The sequence below is a fragment of the Rhodotorula toruloides genome (genome assembly GCF_000320785.1).
Source record: "Rhodotorula toruloides NP11 unplaced genomic scaffold Scaffold5, whole genome shotgun sequence".
Lineage (NCBI taxonomy): Eukaryota > Fungi > Basidiomycota > Microbotryomycetes > Sporidiobolales > Sporidiobolaceae > Rhodotorula > Rhodotorula toruloides.
In genome coordinates, this window is record NW_015622965.1 from 741,908 (window position 1) to 762,816 (window position 20,909).

The 20,909-nt window shown below is 62.6% G+C and overlaps 7 protein-coding genes across 7 annotated transcripts; 4 read left to right on the forward strand and 3 right to left on the reverse strand.

Moving 5' to 3' along the window:
- Positions 1–563: 563 nt before the first annotated feature.
- Positions 564–1,548, forward strand: RHTO_07010 (uncharacterized protein; the record flags this gene model as incomplete). Its single annotated transcript, XM_016420669.1, has 3 exons — positions 564–951; positions 1,030–1,167; positions 1,250–1,548. The coding sequence occupies 3 exons, from the start codon at positions 564–566 to the stop codon at positions 1,546–1,548; spliced, it is 825 nt and encodes a 274-aa protein (XP_016275070.1).
- A 280-nt stretch (positions 1,549–1,828) lies between these two features.
- On the forward strand, positions 1,829–8,731 carry RHTO_07011 (Tho2 protein; the record flags this gene model as incomplete). Its single annotated transcript, XM_016420670.1, has 17 exons — positions 1,829–1,911; positions 1,994–2,468; positions 2,526–2,653; positions 2,713–2,894; positions 2,950–4,013; positions 4,072–4,576; positions 4,632–5,053; positions 5,112–5,573; positions 5,630–5,706; positions 5,763–6,028; positions 6,087–6,256; positions 6,315–6,378; positions 6,434–6,642; positions 6,701–6,937; positions 6,989–7,209; positions 7,268–8,541; positions 8,595–8,731. 17 exons carry the CDS (start codon positions 1,829–1,831, stop codon positions 8,729–8,731), a joined length of 5,976 nt encoding a protein of 1,991 aa, XP_016275071.1.
- Positions 8,732–8,851: 120 nt separating this feature from the next.
- RHTO_07012 (3-(3-hydroxy-phenyl)propionate hydroxylase) lies at positions 8,852–11,409 on the reverse strand (the record flags this gene model as incomplete). Its single annotated transcript, XM_016420671.1, has 11 exons — positions 8,852–9,054; positions 9,113–9,287; positions 9,343–9,486; positions 9,543–9,656; positions 9,725–9,754; positions 9,818–9,913; positions 9,967–10,263; positions 10,323–10,837; positions 10,891–10,978; positions 11,041–11,175; positions 11,257–11,409. 11 exons carry the CDS (start codon positions 11,407–11,409, stop codon positions 8,852–8,854), a joined length of 1,950 nt encoding a protein of 649 aa, XP_016275072.1.
- A 290-nt stretch (positions 11,410–11,699) lies between these two features.
- RHTO_07013 (WD repeat and SOF domain-containing protein 1, WDSOF1) lies at positions 11,700–13,887 on the reverse strand (the record flags this gene model as incomplete). Its single annotated transcript, XM_016420672.1, has 8 exons — positions 11,700–11,874; positions 11,996–12,190; positions 12,277–12,405; positions 12,487–12,623; positions 12,743–12,998; positions 13,055–13,089; positions 13,146–13,766; positions 13,837–13,887. The coding sequence occupies 8 exons, from the start codon at positions 13,885–13,887 to the stop codon at positions 11,700–11,702; spliced, it is 1,599 nt and encodes a 532-aa protein (XP_016275073.1).
- A 279-nt stretch (positions 13,888–14,166) lies between these two features.
- RHTO_07014 (ATP(GTP)-binding protein Fet5) lies at positions 14,167–15,473 on the forward strand (the record flags this gene model as incomplete). The annotated part of the gene is made up of 7 exons (XM_016420673.1): positions 14,167–14,173; positions 14,242–14,470; positions 14,528–14,588; positions 14,650–14,918; positions 15,024–15,117; positions 15,186–15,317; positions 15,441–15,473. The coding sequence occupies 7 exons, from the start codon at positions 14,167–14,169 to the stop codon at positions 15,471–15,473; spliced, it is 825 nt and encodes a 274-aa protein (XP_016275074.1).
- Positions 15,474–15,812: 339 nt separating this feature from the next.
- RHTO_07015 (rRNA processing protein Enp2) lies at positions 15,813–18,491 on the forward strand (the record flags this gene model as incomplete). The annotated part of the gene is made up of 4 exons (XM_016420674.1): positions 15,813–15,992; positions 16,047–16,208; positions 16,262–17,731; positions 17,790–18,491. The coding sequence occupies 4 exons, from the start codon at positions 15,813–15,815 to the stop codon at positions 18,489–18,491; spliced, it is 2,514 nt and encodes an 837-aa protein (XP_016275075.1).
- A 247-nt stretch (positions 18,492–18,738) lies between these two features.
- On the reverse strand, positions 18,739–20,681 carry RHTO_07016 (zinc finger, C2H2-type domain containing protein; the record flags this gene model as incomplete). The annotated part of the gene is made up of 4 exons (XM_016420675.1): positions 18,739–19,137; positions 19,250–19,353; positions 19,418–20,482; positions 20,549–20,681. 4 exons carry the CDS (start codon positions 20,679–20,681, stop codon positions 18,739–18,741), a joined length of 1,701 nt encoding a protein of 566 aa, XP_016275076.1.
- Between the last annotated feature and the right edge of the window lie 228 nt (positions 20,682–20,909).

Here is a 20,909-nt window from a genome sequence, read left to right on the forward strand (position 1 = left end):
GCTCGCAAGCCAAGCAGCCGTTCAGCGGAGAGTCGAGCGAGCGGACAAGGACAAGGACGTAGGACGAGGTCTCCCTCGAACCGCTCACGTCGAACACTCGCTGGTCGGCTGAGCGCCCGCTAATAAGCTCAGGCAGTCCCCTCGAGTCTGCCACTGCTGCTCGTCGCGCCGCCGGAAGCTCGGCTCGACCCCTTCTCCTCGTCTCTTCCTCTCATCAGTTCAGGCTTGTGAGTCGGCTGCTCGCGCTCGTGGACTCGTTCTGCGCAAGCGAGCTACCAATGACATGGTATACTGACCTTTCGAACCCCATGCAGCCTTAACAGGCCAATCAGCACCGTATCGTCGGCTCGTCGGCGGCTGAGCGTACACTGGCTCACCGCGACAGCTGACCAAAGTGTCGTGCTGCTGCCCGACAGGCGCCTCAGCCTCACCTTCGCGCACATCGCCCCCTTCGCACTCTCATCAGTTCGCCGACCTTGCTCTCAGTTCTCCCCTTCTGGCAAAAGCTTCTCCGGCGGCTCAAGACTGGTCTCTGCGACTGCTAGTGACCCCGGCACTTCAGTATGTCGGTCAACCGCGAACGCGATCTCGACAAGCTGCCCCCAATCGCGGTCGACCCTAAGGAAATGCCGCCTCTGCTGCCTTATGGACTACAATTCAACCTACTCATGCCTACGCGCGATGTCTCCCTCACGGACGGACAATATCCCATTTGCGACGAGGCCGTTCCGTGGACTCTTCAACTCGAGCTGTGCTACCTTCAGTTCCACCCGACCACCTGGGATATCCTCAAGGAGGACGATCAAATCGATGAGCGGTACTACGATGCTCTACTCGATCTTTGCGCGAGACTGGGTGACTCGGTCTACGAGGGCGACCGGCATGTCAGGCTGCGCGAGGCACTCGTACGGGTGCTCTCTCGTCGCTTAAGAAGATGGGGCCGGCTATATGGTACGTTCGAGCTCCAGCCGCAGGCTTTCTCGACGGCGAGCGAGCCGAGAATCTGCTCACGCCCCGGTCTCTGTGCAGTCCTGCATCATGCGCGCGAGCAGTACTTCCGTCAGCAGCTCGCCCTGCATCCGACGTGGTCCGTCTCCGACGTTGTCATGTCGATACCGCTCTCGGAGGAGTATCCACCCGTGCAGCCCAAAGCCCCGATCTCCTCTCGTACGTTGACGGGCTCAGCCTGTCGAAGCCTTGTGGCTGCGTGGTAGCGGACCTTGCTGACTCGCCCTCCTCACACTCACAGTGTGGCCGCTTCCAATGCCCCATCCCGATGCCGCTTTTCAGCGGCAGCTCATCCAGGTCACGATCCGCAACTACGAACCGCACAGACTGTTCGACGTCGAGAGTGTCGCCTCCGAAGCGACCTATGAGCGACTATGGGGAACGACCACGAAGAAGAGCGACCGGCGGCCGTTGACAGCGTTCCAAGATCTCACCATCACCGAGTCCTCCGTTGCCGTCCCTGCCGCGGATTCCTTTCCCGTCGCTTCCTCAGCAACGGCAACCTGCTCTCGACGCCACCGAGACCGCAGCGACGACTGAGACGCCCTTACAGGACTCGTTTCATCGGAATACCGAGTTGTAATCCAGCGTTGGCGAGTGAGCGGCGCACCTTGGTGGACCAGGTCCGTCTCCAGCCGTGTTTAGTCGGTGGTTTCGCGTGGGGTTGCGCTAGCCCGTTTCCTTCGACCTTAGTGACCGTGATAAGACAGCTTGATTAAAGACGAGGGCCAGGAAGCTGTCGAGTCGCGGCAAAGTGAGGTCTCGGACTCGAAGAGAGGGTTCGTTAAGCAACACTCGCTCGAGTGAGCTGCTGTCTGCGATGGAGGCAGATCTGCCGCCTGCTTTGGCCGTGCAGCAACAGGTTGCACAGCTTCTCGCCGACTTCTCGCAGCCCGACGCCCTGTACGCCCCGTCCCGCACCTCATCGCACTCCCCCAGCTACCAGGTCACACCAGACGCACACACTCACACGGGGACCTCGCAGGACGGCGTCACTGGTTGCACTAGTCACCTCGACGGAGTCGGCGAGCTCGCTACTCCTCTCGACCGCGCTCAACCAGCTCATCGGATCCACCTTCTCCCTCGACGACTCTCGACCCGACCCTGCACGCATCGCTGCGTACCTGCACGACTCGCTCTTTGCGACAATCGGGCGTGGAGATGACGGCGAGTCGGACGAGAACAACTTGGAGCGGAAGGCGGCGCTGGCGGACGCGATTATCGACGTCGCATGGCAACTCGACCAGCAAGTCGACACGCAGGTCCCGCTGATGTGGCGACGGGCAAACCCGCCCGCACCTGTCGAGTCGTCGGCCAACCAGGAGCCAGCTGCGGAGAAGATGGAGGTTGATACGGCGGAACCGAAGGCGGACAACCTCGAGGCGGAGAGGACGAAGCAGATGGCTGCGGCAGTCGAGGAGGCGCGGCAAAGGCTTGCACAAATTGTCAAGCAGCTCGTCGTACGTGCCTCTTACGGTCGAAGCTGTCGCGTTTCGCCTGACGTTCTGCTCGCACAGCAATCCGGAGACTTGCCTCGCGAAGCCGTCCTCGAACGCCTCGAACTGCCGTTCATCCGCTTCCTCGGCATCCTCCCCGACCCCAACTTCTTCCAGCGCCTCGAAGTGCGCCAACGGACGGCCCTCTAGTGCGTCCTCCTGCAGCGAAACGATGTCAATGCGCGGGCTGACTCTCCTGCGCTCGTAGCTACAAGCAGCAAAAGTTCAATTTGCTCCGCGAAGAGTCGGAGGGTTACTCAAAGCTTGTCGTCGAGCTGCTCGGCTCGATGGGGCCGCAGCTTTCGCACCTTGATGCGTCAAGCCAGGAGTCGGAGGCTGCGCGGATGAGGCGGGCGAAGAGCGTGAACGACCGGGTCAAGAACCTCATCGGTGCGTGGGAAAGGCGCGAGTTGGAGGCAGATGTTGACGCCCAACGAGTTTGCAGGCAACTTCGATCTCGACCCGAGCCGCACCCTCGATGTTCTTCTCGACACCTTCTCCGACCACGTTGTCGAGCACTGGCAGTTCTTCTTGGACGTCCTCGCCGTGTCCCCGTGGGCGCCGAAGCATCTCGGTCAAGCGACAAAGACCGGCGGGAGCCTCGACAAGGGCAAGGGCAAGGGCAAGGCGATCCCGGTCGATGTCGGCCTCGAGACGGATGAGGGCAGCGATACAATCGCTCAGATTCTCGGCTTCAAGTACGCCTTCTACCACGGCGACGAGGCGCCCGAAGTTCCGGCCAACCTTTACACGACGACCGCGCTGCTGATTTGGCACGGCTTCGTCAAGCTTACCGACTTGTGGGCGCATCTCTCGCCGACGGACGAGGATCTCGCCAAGCTCGAGACGAAATGGCGACACGAGCAGGCTCAGCTGGCTCGCTCAGTCGGCGGCGCAAACGCTTTGGCGATGGCTGGCGCGCTAGTAGACGACGAAGCGCCAGCTGCCAATCCTGCCGCCTCGACGTCTGTCAACGGCGCCGCCTCGACTTCGACCGCTCCTCCGCCGCCCCCTCGCGACCTCCCGAACCAGAAGGTCGGCCTTCTTCGCGCCCTCCTCACGATTGGCGACATTACGCACGCCTTCTTCATCCTCGGCCAATTCCCCTTCCTCGTATCCGCCTTCCCCGACATCGCTGACCTCCTCAACCGTCTCGCGCACGTCTCGATCGACCTCGCCTACGCCAGCATCTCCATCTCCCGCCAGCATGCCCAGTACGCCGACGAGTTCAAGGCGGCTAAGCCGAAGGTTACTGTCGACTCGAAGGGCGAGAAGAAGGTCACGATGCCTGAGCGAAAGCTCGCATTGACAGCGGATGCCTTCCCGGATCCTCGGAGGGACTGGACTTTCTTCTTCCCGCGGTGGCAGGAACGAGTGCCTCGGGCTGGCGACTGGGCAGAAGTCGTGCACCTCCTCGAGGAATTGTACCTCCCGCTCGTCAAAGTGTTCGTCGCGCGAGACTTCAAGCTCTTCACCAAGCTCATCCGCATCGCCGTGGCTGACCTCTCGGTGAGTCTCAACTTTCGCTCCTGCACTCCACGTCCTCTCGCTGACCGGCCCGTCACAGACGGAGTTCGCGCACCACCCTCGCCGCGTCAACTGGCTCGACCTCCTTCGCGTCCACCTTGTCCCCGCCGTCTCCCTCCTCGACAGTTTCACCGCCGCGCCGCTCGAGCTCTGGCGGGTCCTCTCGCTCTACCCGATCGAGACTCGCTTCGAGATCTACGGCGAATGGAAGGACGTGCACTACCGTCGCAATCCGGTTCTCGGAGTCCGCAAAGCCGAAGCTGAGCGAGACGTCAAGTCGCTCCTTCGCCGCCTGTCGACGGACAACGTCAAGAAGCTCGGCAAGTCGTTCGCTCGCATCGCGCACACGAACCCGGCCGTCATTTTCGCCGTCGCGCTCAACCAGGTGCAGAGCTACGATAACCTGATCATCCCCGTCGTCGAAGCGTGCCGCTACCTCACCGACCTTGGCTACGATGTCATGGCGTACTCGATCCTCGATGCATTGAGCGCGAGCAAGCCCAAGACGAAGGAGGATGGAACGAGCATTGCGATGTGGTTGCAGGGTGCGTCCGAGCCTTGCCTGATGCATTTTGCCTGTCTAAACGTCGTCACTCGCAGGCCTCGCGACTTTCACAGGCCACGTCTACCGTCGCTGGATTGCCATGGTGCCGTCGCTCTGGGTCATCTTGCAGTACCTTGTCAACCAGCTCGTCTCGGGCAACTCGAAGGATCTCGTCATCCTCCGCGAGCTTATCGGTCGCATGACCGGCATCGAGCCGTTCGCAGATCTCTCCGACGCGCAAGTCTGGTCGCTCGCCGGCGGGAAGTACCTCCGCAACGAAGTCTTCCAGAAGACGGATATTGCGAAGGCGTCGGCGCGAGGTCAGTTAGACGGACTCGCCAAGGCCAAGAACCGTCTCGCCAGCTCAATTCTCGACAAAGGTCTCGCGATGCCGCTCGCGGTCAACATCGCCTTGCAGCGTCAGGCGTGTCTCAAGACGGACGCCCATCTCAAGTCTCTCTCGTCCCTTTTCGACCAGGTCGGTGCATCCCGATCGCTTCGCCCTCAAACTCCTCGCTGATCATTTTATCCTGCAGAACCACGCCATCCTCTTTCAGTTCAACGAGCTGCTTCAAGCGATCACCACGCCCGACCAGCTTGCCGCCCTCGTTCCATCTGTCGTTGACCTGCTCGGGCGCTTCCAGCTCGATGCGGGCGTCGCCTTCGACCTCGCTCGTCCCCGACTCCGCATCGCCCTGCGCGAATACGATGAGAAGGAGGCTGCAGATCTCGCAGCCGAGGCGGCCAAGAAGAAGCAAGGTTTGCTCGCCAAGCTGGCGAAGGAAAAGGAGAAGGCTTCGCCCGCTCCGGTGGACGTCAACACACCTGCCGAAGGTGACGACGTCAAGATGGCCGACGTCAAGGAGGAGGGCGAACAGGAGGAGAGCGGGACGCCGCCGCCGCCGGACGCCAAGATGGAGGCGAACGGGGCTGTCAACGGGGACGCCGCGATGCTGGACGCCGTGGCAGCCGACGTGACGCTTGCTCCTTCCACCGATGTGCGTGCTCATCCTCGCAGCGGTTTCCTGCGTACTGACTACGACGCTTGTGACAGCCCTGGCATCCCGGTCTCGTTCAAGTAATCGAGGACATCGCCGAGCTGATGCCTGAGGGTGCGCGCAAGACGATCGGGTGCGGTCAGCCCTCCCCTTCCGCCTGTAGCAACGCTGACGCTGTAGTTCACGCAGGGCGCCATTCTTCGCGACGTTCTGGCAGCTCGCGCTCTACGATATCCAGTACCCGAAGGAGCGCTACGACGCCGAGATCAGCCGTCTAAAGCACCTCCAGCGCGAGGCAAGCGCTTCGACGACGCTCAAGCCGGATGACCGCCGCTTCTTCATTGACGGCGTCATGGCAATCGCGAACGGCCTCGTTGAGGAGGCGGCGAAGCATATGAACGCTCGCTCGACCGTCAATCGACGCCTGACGCGCGAGAAGGCGCAGTGGTTCTCCGGTACGCCGCCTGCCTTCGTCTTTGATCCAGGTCCTGCACTAATACTCGCGATCGTCAGGCGTCTCGACGACCGACCAGCGCCAACAGCTCGTCCACGACATCTTGCAGCACTGCCTCATCCCCCGCTCCCGTCTCTCGCTTCCCGACGCCGTCTTCTCGCACCAGATGATCAAGCGCCTCCATTCGATGAACACGCCTCAGTTCCACACCATCGTCCTTTACGACTCGGTGCGTGCGACTCTACCTTGTCGCATACCGCGTGCTGACCGAAAGACCGGTATGGCAGCTCTTGACGACTCAGATCAGCCCGATCCTCTACTCGTGCACCGAAAACGAGGCTCGCAACTTCGGTGCGTCGCCAGCGTCAAACCCCGCTTGTACCTTCGCTGACGCACTACTGCTCAGGACGGTTCCTCTTCGACGTGCTCGCCGACCTGTATCGCTGGCACAAGGACAAGAGCGCTTACGCCGAAGAAGCCGCAAACCCGCAGACTTCCGGATTCTTGCGATCCATGGCGTCGACGCAGGCTGGCGAAACCGGCAGGATTCGCGGGTACTACGATCACGCAGAGTACCAGCGCGCCGTCCTCAAGTGGCACACGACGATGGTGCAGGTGCGGGAGCGCCCCTGTGCGATTCCGTCGAGCGCTGCTGAACAGTCTTCGTCTGCAGGGCTTCGTCGACAGCTTCAAGTCTGAGGAGTACATGCACATCAAGAATTCGATCCTCGTCCTCACCAAGGTCGCCCCGTACTTCCCGCTCGACTACACCGTCGGCGAGAAGCTCGAACGTGCGGTCTCCGAGCTCGTGCTTGCCGAGAAGCGCGAGGACCTGCAGATCCTCGCGCAGGGCTACAAAGCGGTCATCTCGAAACGTCGCTCGCAGTGGATCAATCAGCCGAAGCCTGAGGTGCGTCGAAATCCACTTTCTGCCTGAGCAGCCGCTAACGCTCTCGTACAGACCACGCCAGCGCCGTCCGCGTCGAAGTCTGTCCCGACCAAGGCATCTCCCGCTGTTACGCCTGCCGCCTCATCAAAGCCCTCACCCGACCCTGCTCCTGCGCCTACTCGCTCGGCCGACACCTCGCGGGTCCCGACCGGTCCCAAGTCCTCCCTGCCGAACCGGCCAGGACTGCGCAACGCCGACAGCGACGTCAAGCCGCCCACCGGTCCCGCCGCTTCGTGAGTCGTCTCAACGAGTTCAGTCCGGGTGGTGCTGACGCCCTCGCTTGCTGCGCAGGCGCTCGACTTCCGATGCTGCTCGACGATCCGAAGCTCCCGCGCGCACGCCTGTCGGCAGCACCAGTGACGCTGACAAGCGGCAAGAACCCCCGACCAAGCCAGGCTCGGCAGCATCTCGCATGGAGCCGCCTCGTGGTCCTGCAGCATCATCAGGCTCGTCTCGCAGTCAGCCGGCCAAGGCCGACTCCGGCTCGCGCAGCTCTTCTCGAGCCGCCAGTCCACGACCAACCGACAGTGACCGAGACCGTCGGTCGCGCGAATCTCGCCACGGAGACCGCGGACGGCAACGCAGCCGTGACCGAGCGCGTGAGAAAGAGCGGGAGCAGGAACGCGAAAAGGAGCGTGAGCGGGACCGCGAGCGGGAAAAGGAGCGGGAAAAGGAGCGGGAGAAGGAGCGAGAGAAGGAGAAGGAGAAGGAGCGGGAACGGGCCCGGAGCGTCGAGTCTTCGCACTCTTCTCGCGCCTCACGCGGTGACACTCGGGATCCGAGGGACAGCCGCCGGGACGACAGACACGACTCACGGTCTGATCGGCGCGATGACCGCCGCGACTCGAGGGACGACCGACGTGGGGCCGACCGCGACAGGCGATCCAACGACTCGAAGGATGCGCGCGACGGCCGTGAAACTGATCGGAGCAATCGGAGCAGTCGAGGCGACGAGCGCAGCTCGAAGCCAGTTGACGACCGTCACGCCTCAGCATCCTCCAGCTCTCGCCGTGACGATACTCGTCGGGACGACCGACGACCATCAGATCGCGCTAAGCTGTCGCGTGAGGCCGAGGCGCGGGAGGCGGAGAAGGAGAAGCAGCGCGAACGGGACCGGCAGCGAGAAGCGCAGCGAGAGAAGGAGCGCAAGGATGAGCGCGATCGGCGAGTGAGGGATGCGGACGATGCCTCGCGGTCGCAGCAGTCGGGGCGAGGTCTGCCCGCCAAGCCTCCGCCTCCTTCGGGCGACCGTCTTCGACCCGCACCCGCTCATCGTCAGTCAGAGCCGAAGAGCGAGCAGGACCCGTCCAAAGCCTCCCTCCTCGAGCGGGCGCGCGCTAGTCTGCCTGGCGGGTCAAGCTCGACTTCGCCATCCGGTGCGGCATCTGAGCGCAACTCGCCATCCGAAGAGCCGGGTCCGCTGTCAATCAAGGGCCGTGGTTCAAGCCGTTTATTCAACTCGTTGACGTCGACCAGCGTGGGAGGCAGCGGAGGTGGCAGCGGAGGCGGAGGCGGGAAGAGGGAGGACGACGGGTCGCGGAAGCGCTCTGCAAACAGTCTAGCAGGTGCGTCCTTTCCCTCCTCGGGCTTCGCCAGCAGCTCATCTCTCCCAACACAGATCGACTTGCGCCAGACTCGCCGAAGCGAGCGCGGACAGACGAGACGCCGCCGCGCGACACCGCGCAAGATTCATCTTCGGGACGAGGTGACCGAGGCGAACGAGGTGGTGGCGGACGCGAGCGCAGCAGACGGTAGCAGCATTCGCTTCCGTTGGGTTATCTCTTTTAGCCCCATTCCTGCTGCTGGACATCTCGAGAGCGGCTGCCGTGTCGGCAACTACGATAGGTTACAAGTGATGGCAAAATACGGCCCGCACTACGCCTGAGCGATCATGAACTGCGCAAAGAAGTCTCCGATCTGCTTGTGCTCGTCGAGAGCGCAGACGAGGGAGACGGTCTGGTCGGGGCGGACGACGGCGATGCAGCCAGTCTTTGGGTCGATGCCGAGGTTCTTGTAGATCTTGCCGCGTACGTTCGGGGTGACTGGCGACGAGTCGTCGGCGTAGAGCTTGTCGTAGGCTGCGGAGCGAGACGTCAGCATTGTCGAGCGGGATGCGAGGTCAGGGAGGGAACGCACCGCGAGATCCGTACGGTTTCCGTGCAGGCCAGAGAATTGCAGGGAAAGCATTAGGCTCGACAGAAATGCGCGGGTTCGAGATGATCGTCAAAACTTCGATGACGGAGTCGAGGTCGTCGTCGGGCGGCGTGTAACGACGAATTGGGCCGTCGGGCGTGTCGAGGTAAGCGGCGATCTGCGAGTCGCAGGTCAGCATGCGGTTAGTGAAGGGCAGCTGAAGGTCGGCGTACCTGCTCAAGCTTCTCCTTCTGTTCCTGTTCGCGAACGTCGCCGGCGAAGAGGATGATCCTCCACCTGCCATCCGAGACGAGGCGGTCGCCGAGATGCCAGGGACGAGCATCGGCGAGAGCGACGACGAGGTGGCTCTCGAAGCGCTTCGAGAGGCTGCATCAGCCGAGCAAGCCGAGGGCTAGGAGCTGGCTGCACTCACCATGCCTGTCGGGAGACCTGGTGCGAGGGCAGGCTGTCGTTCCGGCGCGACCAGCATGTTCGGCAGGTAGTGGACGGCGGTACCCGATGCCCAACGAGAGAGCGACTTGAAGAACTGGAAGGAGCGGAGGCGAAGCGAGGTCAGCTCCGTGCGCTGGGAAGGTCGGCAGCGGTTTGACGCACCGCCTTGAACTCGGCGAGAGATACGCCATCCTGCGCGAGAAGAGCTTTGTCAGTACCGTGGAATGCACAGACATCGGCGCAGGAACAACCTACTCCATCACCTCCCTCTTCCTTCGGTTTCGCTGAAAACATCCTCGACAGCTTGTAGTCGAGGTCGATAAGCTCCTTCGCGACCTTGTACCGCTCCTCCTGCGAAGAGAGTGTGAGCGGACGATTTTCAGGCGCCGAGCACCTCGACGAACCGAGTAAGTCTTGAGGAGATCAGGCGTCGCCTTGCCCTGGAGGACGTGTGCCAGCTTCCACCCGAGATTGTACGTGTCCATCATGCTCGTGTTCATCCCCTGACCGGCCTTGGGCGAGTGAGTGTGGCAGGCGTCGCCGGCGATGAAGACTCGCTCGTCGTGCGAGAAAGTCTTGCACAAACGTTGTCCGACCTCGTACACCGTCCACCACTCGAAGTCGGAGCACTCGAGCGTGTAAGGCGCCATGATCTTCTTCGCCGTCTCGATGATGGACTCGGGCGTAACGGACGAGCGGTCCTGTCGGCCGAAGAAGCGTGAGTCTAGCTTGACAGGCAGTGCGGCGGAAGAGTACGCACGAAACGCTCCCCCGGCTTCGTCGAGCCAATCTGGATATAGAAGCGGACGTAGTCTCGCTCGCGGGGAACGATGAGGATCGAGCCGACCTTGGACTGGACGGTGCACTTGAGGCGGATGTCGGGAAAGCTGGTCTCGCTGACAATGGCGTCGAGGACGCCCCAGACGGCGCCGGCTGCGTCGCCTTCGAGCGAAAGGCCCATCTGCTTCCGCACCCAGCTTCGTGCGCCGTCGCACCCGACGAGGAACTTGGTCCTGATCGTCTCCTCCTCGCCAGCATTGTCGAAGGCGCCGGCCTCTTTCGTGCCCTTTGCCGCGTCAGACTCGTCGTCAGCGAGTAGGTTGCTGCGATGAAGACCATTGGGCACGGCGCCGAGCTGTGTCGGGACGGACTCTTCCTCGGTAAGGCGGCGGAGCGTGACGGAGATTGGGTACGAGTTCGGGGAGAAGTCGGCAACGAGGTTCTGGTCGACCGACATGGACACAGGCGCAGTTGAGCGCTGCACAGTCAACTCATCTGTGGGAACAGCGGTCAGGGGGAGAAACCTAGACGCGAGGAAGCGGACGAACTGAAGTCCTTCATGGCGTCAAGGAGGAAGCGCTCGATTCGGCCTTGACTGAGCACGGCATGCGGGAATCGACTCGTCCCAGGTTCGTTCTGTTCGATAAAGTAGCTAGTCAGTTGCCGTCGTGAACAGGTTCGGTCATGGACAGACTCACGTCCGGGATACGACCTGTTCGCTGGAGGTCGCCCTTCGAGTCGAGCGCCCATGACACGACTTCGTTGATATGCGCGCCCTCGTCGACGAGTCGCTGCGCGAAGCCGAAGGACTGGAAGACTTCGACGGTCCGGCACTGAGGGCAGAGAGAAGGGCGGTCAGCGCCAGGAAAAGACCATTCGTTGTGCCGGTTCGCGGGCCTCCTCGCCAGACGCACCTGTACACCGTCTGCGTGTCCTACGAGGACCTTGGTTGGCGCCTTGTCGACAATCCTCGTGCGGATCTTCAGCTTCGACAGCCAGGTCGAGAGCATCAAGCCGGCGGGACCGGCGCCCACAATGAGCACATCACAGTCGTTTGTAGCAACCATCGCTGAGCGTAGCACACGGAAACGAGAAGAGAGAGCAAGAGAGCGAAGAAGAGACGAAGGTGCGGAGGTCGTGGGGCCGCGCGATCGGCTGGAAGTCGGCAGGCGGCGGTTTTCGAGAACTCCGTGCCGAGCGACGTCGACGGCATGGCGAGAAGTGCGGGAGACGAGCTGGGCTGGCAGCGGGTGATCGTAGGTGAGCCGGGAACGAGCCGACAGAAGGGGAGGACGGTGGAAAAGCGCCGCAGCCTCGGTTGCAATGAGAATCTCGAGGCGCCGTGAAGCGGAGGTTTCTACTGTTCGACCTGCTGGATGGCGGCCTTCCTGGCGGCCGTCGGCTTGAGCAGCTCGGGGTCGACGCCCTTGGGAGCGTGCTTGAGACGGTGCTCCTGCTTGTTGCGCTGCGCGTCGACCATCTCGCGCTTTGTCGACGCCGCCTTGTGGATCGGCTTTGGCAGGTAGCGGGTCCTAGAAGGAGACGTGAGGAGTTAGCAAAGCGCTTGAAGATGAGGCAGAACGACCGCCCACGACCCGCGAGCAACGGGTCCCGAATAGCGTTCGCCACGGGGCCAGGAGACGCTCGACGCACCTCTCGATCTTCGCAACATCCGCAACAGTTCCCCACTTCTCCCTGAGCCCATCCCTGTACTCCTTACGGACCTGCTCGCGCTTGTCGACGACGCCGAGCTTCTCGGATGCGCGCGCTTTCCAGATGCGCAGGTTGGCGTCGTCTGAGCCGGAAAGGACGAAGCGGGAGTCGAGTGTGTAGAGGGTGGAGAAGACGCTGTGTACCAAAGTGGCAGTCAGCGCACAGGTCGAGCAGCTCCTCGAGTGGAACGAAATGAGCGAGGTGAAACGAGCCAAACGCACCGCTGCATCCGCTTCGTGTGGTACGTATCCCGACTTTTGCCCTCGCCCTGCTTCCACAGCCGAAGTGTTCGGTCGTAGGAAGCCGAGACGAACTCGCGACCCGTAGGCGACCAATCGCACGACATGACCCTGCAGGATCACGCGAGGCTGGGTCAGTACGTCCTCCACACTCAGAAGAAGCGCACACAGAGCCTAGATATGCAGACTCACGCTCCAACGTGACCCTTGTAGACCGAGGTCGTCGTGCTGAGGTTTCGGATGTCGAAAGTGTAGAGGTTGTGGTCTTCCGAGGCGCAAAGGAGGACGGGAGGTTGCAGAGGGTTGAAAACGAGCTGGTTGACGCGCATCTGCGGTTATGGCGAAGGAAGACGGTTAGTGTTCGCCTTTTGAGCACGAGTTCCGGTACGAGCCTCGCTCTTCGAGGCATCGAGGCATCGCGCCCAAGCCGGACGAGACGGCGACGCACCTGCATCGCTACCCGTCCCAGCGCCTTCCCACTCCGCAAGTCATACAGGCACACAGTCCGATCACTCCCACTGCTCGCCAACACGCTCGTCTCGCTCTTGTTGAATGCCACGCAAGCGACGTGTTCGCCCGACGACGAGTTCGACGTCGTGTGGAATTTGAGCGTCGAGAGAGGGGCGGTCTTCGTTTCGTCCCAGATCTCGATCTGCGTCGAGCCTGTTGCGAAGATAGGGTCGTAGCGGTGGTGGGAGATGGAGCTGCGAATAGGCTGTCAGCGTACGCTCGTAACCGGGTGCACGAGACCGAGACTCACTGGAAGCCGGATTTGCCGGTGAAAGTTTGCAAAGGCTGCGGAAGAAGCGGTCAGCGAGGGCTGGGCGAGATGACGGCCGACAGCGACGCACTCTTGCGCCCTTCCCGCTCGCGCCCTTGACATCCCACAGCTTGACCGTCTTGTCAACACCGCATGTCAAGACTCGCGGGCTGCCCCTCGCCTCGGTCGCGTCGAGATTGGCGAGCCCATCCTCATACTCCTCGTCATCCAGCTCGTCCTCCAAGCCGGCCCGTCCCTTTCCCTTGTACCCAACCTCTGTCCGTTTCCGCTTGATGCCCCTCTCGCCCGCTCCAACCTTCTTCTCGACCCGTCCCTCCTCGCCGACCATGGGGTGCGAGAAAGCGACGCCCTTGATCATGCCCCTGTGGGCGCCCTCGACGTTCCACACGGTCCTCTGCGCTCCCAGATCCCACACGCGCACCTCGCCGTCACCGCTTCCGCTCGCAACTCGTCCCAGTCCTCCCGCCTCGTCCTTCGTGAGGCAGTAAATCCCGTCTCCGTGTCCTTCAAGCGACGCGACGAACGGCTTGGCGAACATGCGCTCAAGCTTGGCAGCCGTCACAGCTCGAGTATACTCTCGCGTGCGGGCGAAAGGGTGCAAGGCAGGGTCGAGGTTGCGCGAGACGGGGGCGTTCGAGGTCGACGACGTCGGGAGGTGGTCCTCGAGGGACCGGTGCATCGTTTTGATCTTCTGCGAGTGTGTGAGAGAGGGATGGTGAGCTCTCGTCGTACAGTGCGGCGATGTGGGGACGACTGAGCACGGGCGGGTCGAGGAGGCGATGGGAGGTGGCGCGAACAGCGGGACGTACCATGGTGGCGTAGGCAGCTTCTGATTAGGTCAAAGAAGCGGTTTGAGCAGCAATCTAGCAGTCTAGCGAGTGTGGACGAGCACGAAGCGAGCAGTCGGTGCGAGAGATGAGGTCGGATAGTCGGACACCACCCACAACCTCGACCTGCCACGAAGCGCCGCTGTGGGCGGTCACGGTGCTTGTCTGACCTGTGCTACTACTGCTGAAGGTCCCTGAGCCTGTCCGACTCGACCACCGCTTGTCGTCGCCGCGTTCTCCTCTCCTCTCGCCTCGACGCTCGGGATGCGCTGTACGTCCCACACACCGCACTGAGGGCATAAAGAAGTCTTCTATACTGACTCTCAGTGCTCCACACAGACGCCGTGCTCGTCACCGGCCCCGCCGGCGCTGGCAAGTCGACCTTCTGCGCGTCGCTCATCACGCACGCCCAGTCGCTCGGCCGCACCGTCCACCTCTTCAACCTCGACCCGGCAGCAGACAAGTTCGAATACCCGCCCAGCGTCGACATCCGGGATTTGGTCAGCTTGGAGGAGGTCATGGAGGACTTGGAGTTGGGCCCGAACGGAGGATTGGTGTACTGCTTCGAGTGCGTCGGCGCTCTTTCGGCTGTTGCGTACCCCTCTGACACTTGATGAACTCGCAGGTACCTGATGCAGAACCTGGATTGGCTTACGGACGCCCTCGGAGACTACGAGGACGACTACGTTCGTTCTCCTCTCCGCGCCCCTTCTCCATCCAGCTCCGCACTCACGCTCCTTTACGCAGCTCATCATCGACTGCCCCGGCCAAATCGAACTCTACACCCACATCCCCATCCTCCCACGCCTCGCCAAACTCCTCACGACAAACATGAACATCAACCTCGTCGCATGCTACCTCCTCGAATCGCAGTTCATGGAGGACACGGCAAAGTACTTTTCGGGGGTGCTGTCGGCGATGAGTTGTATGATCGGGCTCGAGGTGCCGTTTGTCAACGTTATGAGCAAGATGGATCTGGTGCGGCGGGAAGGGAAGCGGAAGAAGGAGGTCGACCGGTGAGTGCCAGCTCGTTCGAGGGTCCTTCGTCGATTCAGCTTCGATACAAGAAGCTGCAATCGACTGAATACTCCATTAAGAAGCTGACCCGCTTCGCCCTGCAGCTTCCTCGACCCCGACCCCGAACTCCTCCGCACCTCTGTCAACCGGGAACTGAACCCAAAGTTCCACGAGCTCAACAGCGCGCTCGTACACCTCGTGCGCCTCTCTTCGCCTCTCTTCCACGCTCCAGCTCCCATCGCTGACCCTCTGCCAAATCCCCGCAGATCGACGACTTCAACATGGTCCAGTTCCTCCCGCTCGACGTGACGGACGAAGACTCGGTCGGCGTCGTGCTGAGTCACCTCGACAATGCGATACAGTACGGCGAGCATGAGGAGCCGAAGGAGCCGGCAGATGTGCGTTCAATTCTCTCGCTGTCGGCGGAACTCGTCGGAGTGCCTGCGTGTTCGCGCAGCCGATCGTGCTCGCTGTTACGTTAGTCTCTGACGGAGTACGCTGACCCGTGCACTCTGCTGCAGATGGACCAGGGCGACTTTGACACCGAAGGCTGAGCGGAGATATCTTACGCCGAGGAGGAGCAAGAACCGCCGCCGCTCTCTCTGTCCCTCGTCGATTCCGCTGTTTCTCTCTCGACCGACTAGACCAGTGCACTGTGCTTGTTGTAACGAATTGCCAGTTCTCCCGCCCTTTGACATTGCGAAAGAGTCCACCCTCGAGCTGGGAGCACAGCTTGCACTCGCTACTCTCGCTCGCTCAACGTGTGGCTGGCTGTGGTGTGCTCGGCTGGACTGCCCTAGACTCGGACTGCTCTCTGCTCGAATCTCACCCTTCCCGTCACCCTCGTTCGCCTCACCCACCTCGCTTTCACCGCCCCCTCTCACCCGCTCACAATGGTCGTCTCGCTCGCCTCGACCGGCGGGGCAGCCAAGATCTACTGCGTCAATGGCGGAGGCATGACTTCGAAGAACGCGGCGGCGTGGCTCGAGGCAAAGTTGACGGACCGCAACAAGCGGCGCAAGAGGGGCGGCCAGGGAGGGACGGGCGGAGAAGGGGAGATCAGGCTCATTCAGGTGCGTACGATCTCCCAACTGTGCGATTTGATGCTGACGCTGTCTGTCCCGCAGGACTTTGATTTCCCCGAGGCGTCGAACAAGATCAAGACGACTCGCGACGGAAAGTACTTGATGGCGACAGGGACGTACAAGCCTCGGATGAAGGTCTTTGACCTCGAGGAGCTGAGTATGAAGATGGAGCGCGTGACTGACAGCGAGAACGTCGACTTCTGCGTGCGTTCTGCGTCGTTTCCTCTCCTTCGTCGAAGCTGACTTCCTTCCTGCAGATCCTCTCCTCCGACTGGACCAAGACTCTCCACCTTCAATCCGACCGCTCTCTCGACCTCCACACCCAGTCCGCCTCGCACTACAGCGTCCGCATGCCCCGACAAGGCCGGACACTCGCCTACCACTTCCCTACTTGCGACGCGCTCGTTGGCGGAACTGGCTCGCAGGTGTGGCGGCTGAACCTTGAAGTTGGACGGTTCATGAAGCCGTTTGGTATGGAAGGAGCGGGAGAGTATGATGGCGGTGAGGGAGGCGGAGTTGGCGGCGGGATGGGCGCACCAGGAGACTTCGTCACCGGCGTCAACGCGATCGATATCAACCCAGCGCACCAGCTCATGTGCTTCGGTACCGACACGGCGCTCGGGCGGGGAACAGTCGAGTTGTGGGACCCGCGGAGTCGATCTCGAGCCGGTATCCTGCGGTTGCCGTACAACTCGCTTCTCGCTTCGAGCATGTCGAGCGCGAGTCTCAAGCACCCGCGGTTACCGGGCGTCGACGATGATGGCGCACTTGGCGGAGTGGCGGTAACGGCGTTGTCGAACAAGTCGGACGGGCTGAACCTCGCGGTCGGCACATCGACTGGCCATGTCTTGCTGTACGACTTGCGTGCGAGCAAGCCGTACACGACGAAGGACCAGGGATACGGTCTGCCGGTGAAGAAGGTCGAGTGGGTGGAGAGTGCGCCTGCGACGAGCAGCGATGCGGAGCGGGAAGGAGGATGGGTCGCGAGTGCGGACGAGAAGGTGGTCAAGATTTGGGGCAAGGAGACGGGGACGAACCTCGTCGCCATCAACCCGCCGATGCCGGTCAACGACCTCCATATCTACCCCGGCACCGGCCTCGTCTTCCTCGCCAACGAGACCTCCCCCATGACGGGCTACTACGTCCCGCAGCTCGGCCCGGCGCCCAAGTGGGCTCGCTTCCTCGACAACATGACGGAAGAGATGGAAGACGACCAGGAGACGCTCGTCTACGACGACTACAAGTTTGTCGACCGGCAAGAACTCGACGACCTCAACCTCACCCACCTCATCGGCACCGACACGCTCAAGCCGTACATGCACGGATACTTCGTCGACCTCCGACTGTACACCAAGGCTCGCGCGATCGCCAACCCATTCCAGTACGCCGAGCACCGCGACAAGCTCATCCGCGACAAGCTCGCCGCCGAGCAAGAGTCGCGCATCCGCGGCGCGAAGAAGGCTGCCGGTGCAGCTGTCGCCGGCGTCAAGGTCAACAAGCAGCTTGCGCGGAGGGCGCGCGAGGCGGAGGAGAAGCTGCGGAAGCGCGAGGTGGGCGAGGAGGACGAGGAGGACGAGGACGGCCGCAGGAAGCGCAAGAAGAAGGTCCAGGCCGAGACGCCCAGCTTGCTCAAGGACGCTCGGTTCGCCGACCTCTTCACGAATCCCGACTTCGAGATCGACGAGGCGTCGCGCGAGTTCCAGCTGCTCAACCCGTCGACCAAGCCGGTGCGTACACTTTCCCCTCGGTTCTGCTGCAGCTCGAGCTGATTCTTTCCACTCGCAGAACCAGCGACGGGAGGACGACGACGACGAGGAAGACGACGGGGACTCGGACGACGGCTTCGTCTCGCAGGACGAGAGCGACGTGGAGGACGCATCCAACTCGGACAGCAGTGCAGACGGCGACCTCGGCTTCGACTACCAGCGACGACCCATCGAGCCTCCTCAGCGATCGTCCAAGCCTTCGCCCGCACGACCCGCAGCAGCAGCGCCCGCCAAGCCCGCTCTCCCGCGTCCAACGCTCGTCGCCGCCGACGATTCGGACGACGAGACTCTCTCGGCCGCTCGTTCGCGCCCACTCGCCGCTCTCGACCGAGCTTCACAGACGCTTGCCCAGCGCGCGCGACAAGCAGCCGAGTCGGGCTCGTCGAAGCGATCGAGGCGAGCGGCGGACGAGGCGGACTCGTCGGCCGCTGCCGACGGGGACGACATCATTCGCGGCACGCCGGGGGGAGGGATGGAGATGTCTTTCGTGCCGCAACCCAAATCGGCTGCCGAGGTTGCCGAGAAGAAGAAGGCGCAGAAGGACAAGCGCGAGAAGGACAAGTCTGACAAGGCCAAGTTTGGGATGGGCCTCGAGAGGAGCCGTGGTGGACCGCAGGAGGACGAGCAGCAGCGGCGACTCGAGGACGAGGAGGACAGCGGGCGGAAACGGATGCGCAAGCCGGCGCGGTCTGCGTCGCGGAACAAGACGCGCTTCCTGTAGACTCGCTGCTGCAACCCAGCCCGACCTACCATGCTCGAACGATTTCGATGGATATCGATGCATGTAAAGTACTGACTAGATGCGTGAGAGACGGTATTTGGGATGAGAGGGCTCGAACGAGAGAGCCTTAGGCGACAGGATGCGGCTCGGAGTTAAAGACAACAAACAGTGACGGATGAGCGCTATGTGCAGAGGGAAAGAGGTACAGATGCACTGCGAGGATAAGAGAGAGAGAATATGGGAGCCTTTAGTCGGCCTGCTCGCGCGGACGAGGCCACTCGGTCCGCACCAGCGGACGAGGCGGTCCTTCGTCTTGCTGAGGATGTGTCGGGGCGGGTACGCTCGACTCGCCCGGCGCCGAGGTCGTCGACGCGCTGACGACAGACCCCTCAGCGTCTCCTTCATCAGCGTCTGCATCGCCGTCCGTCCCTCCGCTGTAGCCCTCCGCAGAAGCCGGTCGCGAAGGCGGCTGCGTCCCCATCGCCTCGTCTTCTTCCGCTTCCGCCAGTACAGACGGTACGGCCGAGCGCGACGAGCTTGTTGCTGGAGTAGCGGCTGCAGTCGACGAGGAGTGACCCGCGCGACGGGACGGACCGACTTTCGCCTCGCCGCCCTTGTGGATCTTGAGGTGTCGGCGAAGATTGGACTGCGCAAGCGGAAGCGGAAGCGGATCAGCGTGTCGTTCTTTGTGAGCGGGGGAGATAACCGTTCGGTGATTGCGCGGTCTCGAACGAGTTCGAGGCGGCGGAAGAACTCACCTGGACTGAGAAGGCCCGATCGCACAAGGGACAGGTGAAGGGCTTCTCGCCCGTGTGCGAGTGCATGTGGATGCGGAGCGAGGAAGGGCGGGCGAAGCGCTTGGCTGGACAGTGTGAGGCGTGCGTCAGCGAAGAAGGTTTTCGAGGGTGGGAGGAATGAGGACGCACGGCAGTGCGGACATCCGTAGCGGCCTACGTCGCCGGTCGGTTCGGTGGTGTTTTGTGCGTCGGAAGTCGAGGCGGGATCGTCGTTGAGGGGAGCGGGTGCGGGAGGTGGAGGCGGAGCAGGGGCGGGAGGAGTCCAGCTCGACTGGGGTGGCGGGCCGACGGGCGAGTAGACGGAAGGCGGGAAGGTAGACGTGCTTGGACCTGCCGAGGGCGGCGAGACGGTACCTGCGCCGGGAAGACCTGAGGGAATCGAGAGGGGCATGTGCGGAGGAGGGGCGGGAGGCGAGGAGTAGGGCGGATAGGGGTTGGTGAAGGGCGCATTGACGAGTGAGGAGCGTCGGTAGGCGTCGTAGGGGTATCGCGGAGGAAGGGAGGGTTCGGCTGGGTAGGTGGATGAAGGGCCGGCTTGAGGCGGGTAGTAGGGCGGAGCGCGAGAGGGTAGACTCGCGGCCGAGTCTGCCGTGCCGTAACGACCTTCTCGCTCGCGAGACGTGGCATGAGGCGCGCCAGGCAACCACGACCGCGTGCGGTACTCGTCCGCCGTTGAGATGGACAGCGCGCGCGGTCTTGACGGGTCGTGTCGAGGATCCGTCGGCGACCACCTGAGTCCAAAGTCTCCGGACGGTCGGCCGCCGGCGCTGCCCGTGTCCCTCTCTGCTAGCGCCGAGCCGGCCGAGTCGTCGTGTCGTTCTGACGAGGTGGCGAAGCCGGAAAAGCGGCTCTGGCGCGACTCGTCGAAGCCGTAGACGTGCGGGATCGAGGCGCTCCTTCCGCGCCCGCTGAACGACGACAGGCCGGAAGGGAGAGGGCGGAGTGCGTTGCCGTCGGGGAACTCGAGGGTGGTGAGTTGGCGCGCAGGTGGAGGAGAAGGAGCATCGGGCGGGTGATGGGCAGAGTAGGCGAGGCCTGCCTCTGTCGCTGCTGCAGTAGACGACGAGTGCACCGTCGGATACTGCTCGGAGTAGTTTGCCTTGAACCGGGGCGAAGGAGGCAGCGCAGACGACTGTTCTCCTCGGCTAGAGCCGTTCTGAGAGAGAAAGGTTTGCGTCGATTCCGGGGTCGCTCCTGCTCGCTCGACCTCGTCAGCCACATTCAAATGTCACAGCATCGTCGGACGACACGCGGACGCACCCAAGGGAGGCGAGTCTGCTGCGTTGAGGAGAGCCGAGATGGAGGGGAGACGACGGCTCGTCGCAGGCTGCACCTCGCCCGTGTGAATGGGCGCGCTAGGCGGGATGTCGGGCTCTTCTACGTCCATTAGCATGGGTCGCTGGTGAGCATGTCCTGCGCTGGCAGAGCGGCGAGGTCGGACGAGAAGAGCGTCACGACGGAACGGGCGCTGCTGTTCGCTTGTTCAACAGAAGGTTCGCCGGGAACGCGGGGGGTTGAGCACCGGCTGGGGTGCTGGTGTGTGAGCGAGTGCGAGGGAGTGTACGGTGCAGCACAGGCGCACACCCGCTGTCCAGCGAGCCCACCTCGGCCAGCAGGGCGA